This window comes from Orycteropus afer, unplaced genomic scaffold, assembly GCF_000298275.1.
Source record: "Orycteropus afer afer isolate SDZICR_OR568_19922 unplaced genomic scaffold, OryAfe1.0 scaffold00558, whole genome shotgun sequence".
In the NCBI taxonomy this organism is placed as follows: domain Eukaryota; kingdom Metazoa; phylum Chordata; class Mammalia; order Tubulidentata; family Orycteropodidae; genus Orycteropus; species Orycteropus afer.
The window spans coordinates 1,002,801-1,007,499 of record NW_006922145.1 but is presented as its reverse complement, the minus strand read 5'-3'; the positions used below and the strand labels follow the sequence as shown (position 1 = coordinate 1,007,499).

Here is a 4,699-nt window from a genome sequence, read left to right as displayed (position 1 = left end):
GAACTGCCCCACAGGGTTTCCCAGGCTGTCAATCTTCACAGAAGCAAAGCCCAAACCACACCCACTGCCCTGGAGTCGATTCTGACCCACAGCGCCCCTACAGGACAGAGTGGAACTGCACCACAGGGTTTCCAAGGCTGTCATCTTTATGGACACCGACTGCCATATCTTTCTCCCACAAAGTAGGTGGCAGGTTTGAACCACCAACTTTTTAATTAATAGCCGACAGCTTAACTTCTGCACTACCAGGGCTCTAAGTATTTGAAAAGTAAAGAAGCCCTAGTGGCACTGTGGTTAAATACTCAGAGGCTAACCTAAAGGTCATTGGTTCAGAACCACCCTGCAGCTCCACAGGAGAAAGACTTGAAAGTCTGCTTCCATGAAGATGGCGGCCTAGGAAGCCCTAGGGGACAGCTGTAGTCTGTCACGTGGGTCACTGTGAGTCAGAATCAACTCAGAGGCACCCAGCAACAACAACAAAGATGTACTCAACGTTTTAGAGGCAACTTAAAAAGATCTATTACATTATTCACGTACAGTCAGATTTTATCCTTAAAAAATAATAATTGTGGGTACTAATTGAGCACCAGTTAACCAGTGTTTTACTGGTTAAAAGTTAATTAAGGCAAAGAATGATACTACAGGAAGGCAACAGTAATAATTCCATGGAATTACCTAACATTCTTCCCCAAAGAACCCAAGTCTCTCTTGTAATTTTCAGCTTCTCCATATTCCTAGAGATAGGTATGATTATACAGTTGACTAGCTATGTGGGCTTGGAGCTCTGGTGCAGTGGTTTAAAGCATCGGGCTGCTAGCCAAAAGGTCAGAGGTTCAAACCCACCAGCTGCTTTGTGGAAGAAAGATGAGGCAGTCTGCTTCCATAAAGACTGACAGCCTTGGAAACCTGTGGGGCAGTTCCACTCTGTCCTTTAGGGGCTCTGTGAGTCAGAATCGACTCCATGGCAGTGGGTTTGGTTTGAGCTTTGCTTCTGTGAAGATTGACAACCTTGGAAACCCTGTGGGCAGTTCCCCTCTGTCCGCTAGGGGCGCTGTGAGTCAGAATGGACTCAGTGGTGGTGGGTTTGGTTTTTTTGAGCCATGTGGATGTGGGAAACTTAAAATCTCTAGATCTCAGTTTTCTCACATGTGAAATAGATATAATAAATACAATTAAAGAACATGTATCTCACTAATTAAAAACAATGGACTAAGAAATTATATATGTCATAGATTTGGTATGACGATTAAATGGGAAATCGCACACAGTAAATATGTGGCAAAAGGTAGCTGTTAAGCAGAGGGGTGCATGTAATTCCCATTTCACTGGTGGAGAGACTGTGGTGTCTGGTGCTGGAGAAGGTGGGAACAGAGGCTGGTGTTCTGTCTGTCTGTCCGTGCAAAGGGCCACAGTGTTTCCCTTCTGTCCTTGGATTCTCCCAGAGGGTGAAGTTTAATAGCACAGAGCATCCTATCAGCAAATGAAGGATTAGGGCAGCGTCTGCCCAGGGAGAAAGCTCCCTGCCAGAAGGCAGGAAGGGGTGGGAGAGAGGATAAAGGGAGGTGGTACCCATAGGAAGGAAGTGGCAAGAGAGCTGTTACAATGTGAGCATGGCAAGCAATGTCACGAAAGAAAACATGTATTGCACCGTTGCGTAGAAAACCGGTGTGTTCTGTAACATTCACCCAAATCACAATCAAACAAAAAAAATAAAAGGAAGATTTTCATACTTATTTTTTCTTTTTTAAACAAACACAAATCAAAAAAAAGAAAAAAAAAATCTCACTGTCATTAAGTCAATCCAGACTCATAGTGACCCCTCCTTGGGTTTCTGAGGCAGTATCTCTGTGGAAGTAGATTGCCCCATCTTCCTTCTGAAGAGTGGCTGGTGGGTTTGAACCTCCGGCCTTCTGGTTAGTGGTCAAGTGGCTTAGGCACCATGCCACCAGAGCTCCCAAAAATGGCACATAATATAGACAGAATACCCAGACTCTAGACTCAGAACAGGCAAGACCTTATCATTTTCTCTATTTTGAGCATAGGCATCCAGAACTGATCTCCTGAATGAGAGCCTGTTAGGTTAGCAGGTATGAAACAGAGGCTTTGAAATAAGGAGGACAGGGAAAAAAGTATATGTGATAGGAGATAGACAGAAACATGAACAATGCATCTTTTATTACACAGTGAAAATCTCACTACTATACTATTTGCCATCATTTTTATTATCTTATAACTCAAATAAGGGAGTGGAGGTCTGAAATTACCCAAAAAAAAAAAAAAAATGTACTATCATAGTGTTTGCACCTGCCTCTTTGTCTCAAAAGGAGCCCTGGTGCCATTGTGGTTGAAGCACTTGGTTATTAGCTAAAAGGTGGTGGTTCGAACTCACTAGCCACTCCACGGGAGAAAGATGAGGCAGTCAGCTTCCATAAAGATTGACAGCCTAGGAAACCCTGTGGGGCAGTTCCACTCTGTCCTCTAGGGGCTCCGTGGGTTGGAATCAACTCATTGCAGTCCATTTTTTCCTTCTCTCTGACTGGCCTGAAAGTGTCTTGGGTGCAGAGATTCTGTTTGATTGATCTTTGGTTCCACATTTTGAAGTCGAGCGCTTTAACATTTAATAAGTGGCTGGTAGGTACTATTTGTTTCCTTGTTCATGTGGACTTTTCTGCCCTCGAGGTCTTCAGAACTTGAAATCAAAATCAAGTCAATGTGTATATATTGAACAGAAGGGGGCACTGGGATGACAGGCGATAGTACAAGATTAGGCCAATACCTCTCAGCTGGTTCACCAAGTCTCTGGGCCCTCCAGCTGCCAGGGGGGTCTGGATGCTAGAGCAAAGTTATAAAGGCAGATGATTTAGGAGTAAATGACAAGTTTGGTGTTAATGACAATGAATTTAAAAAAAAAAAAAAATTAAAAACAATTATTGTGATTTGGGTGAAAGTTTACAGAGCAAATTAATTTTCCATGCAGCAGCTCACATACATTTTGTCTCATGACATTGACTGCAGTTTCCCACAATGCAACAGCTCCCCTCCTACTACCTCCCCATAGTTACCTCTTCCCTGTGTCCTTCCCTCCATGCTCTCCTGCCCCTGAGCTGTTTCCCTGTGCACACACAGCCCTTCTAGACTCCCATGACTGATCTCTCCAAGGAGTGTATCTTCCTAGTGTAAATGTTCAGCTCAGTCTTTTGTTTGGCTGGAAGCCACAGGAGTGGGTTCAATTCCAGACCTGAAGGGCAGCTAGGGCCCACAGTCTTAGTGGTTCCACCAGGCTCTGTCAGACCAGCAAACCTGGTCCCTTTTTCCTTTCTTTTTTCTTTTTAATGATTTTGAGTTTTGTTCCACATTGTTCTTCCTCTCTATGCAGGATCTCCTACATAGATTCCCCTCTGAGTGGTTGACAGTGGTAGCCAGGCACCATCTAGTTCTTCTGGTCTCACAGTTGTATAGGCTGAGGATCACATGGTGTACCAGTCACTAGGACTAATTGTTTCCATGAATGTTTGGTTTTCTTCATTCTTCTTTGCTCTGGACAAGGAAAGACCTGTCATTGCATCTGGATGGCTGCTTGCAAACTTTTAAGATGCCAGTCACCAAAGTAGGAGGTGGAACAATGTTTTGTGTGGTACGTTATGCCAGTTGAGCTTGATGTGCCCTGTGAGTATGGTCGCAAGCCCACAGGTTCAACTACTCGATCCCTCTTGCTAGCTGGCTGTAGCCAAGAAGTGACTACAACCTTGCCCCTTGTCAGCTCTACTGTACACCTGGGAATTTTTACAGACCATACCAATACACTTGTAGAAACATTGTCTACCAACCTTATACGTAGTCATAGGCACTCTCCCCTGCATATACATACCTAATAGTTCAGCCTGCCCACCCATCTATCCACCTGTATATCCATGTTTACCTTAACTGACAACACAGTAGTATGTGTGCAGCAGGGTTCATCTTTGAATAACAGTGAATTTTAAGTGCTGCCCTTTCTCCTCCACAGAGAACTGGTAGAAGAACTTCATCCATTAATGAAAGAAGCTCTGGAACGAAGACCAGAGGTGAGATTGTTTAGTTTTCTGTAAGTAATTCACACCTTGGTTTATTTGGACAAGGAGTCCTGGGTGGTACAAACAGTTAACGCTGCCTGAAAAGTTGGGGGTTCGAGGCCACCTAGAGGTGCCTTTGAAGAAAGGCCTGGAGATCTTCAAAACGTGAGCCAGTGCAGACCCTGCACAGTGCAGGTCCTGGTGCAGGTGGGGTCCCTGTGAGTCGGGGTCAAGTCTACAGCACCTGGTTTTGCTTGGTGTTTTATTGGGACCGTGGTTTCCCCATGGATTTACAAACATCCTAACATGCTTTCAACAATGAATCTTAACCTTTTTTAAATTTCTGTGATTTTCAATATTTTCCAGTATTTCTTGATTACTTCCTCTAATTTGGTTCCTATTTAATGTCCTAAGGGGCCTTGGTGACACAGTGGTTAAGCACTCAACTACTAACTGAAAGGTTGCTGGTTCAAACCTACCAGCCACTCCATGGGAGAAAGAGGAGGCAGTCTGCTTTTTAAAGACTCACAGCCTAGGAAACCCTGTGAGCAGTTCCACTCTGTCCTCTAGGGGCGCTGTGAGTCAGAATCCACTCCACAGCAGTGGGTGTGGTTTGGGCTTTGCTTCTGTGAAGATTGACAGCCTTG

General features: G+C 44.4%; 1 protein-coding gene across 1 annotated transcript in view; it reads left to right on the top strand.

Moving 5' to 3' along the window:
• The window catches only part of FRY (FRY microtubule binding protein), a 571,437-nt gene that overhangs the window by 338,759 nt on the left and 227,979 nt on the right, over positions 1–4,699 (top strand). Inside the window, exon 25 of the mRNA XM_042782984.1 lies at positions 4,007–4,064. Within this exon, the coding sequence (XP_042638918.1) occupies positions 4,007–4,064 (58 nt within the window). The remainder of the gene's footprint in view (positions 1–4,006; positions 4,065–4,699) is intronic.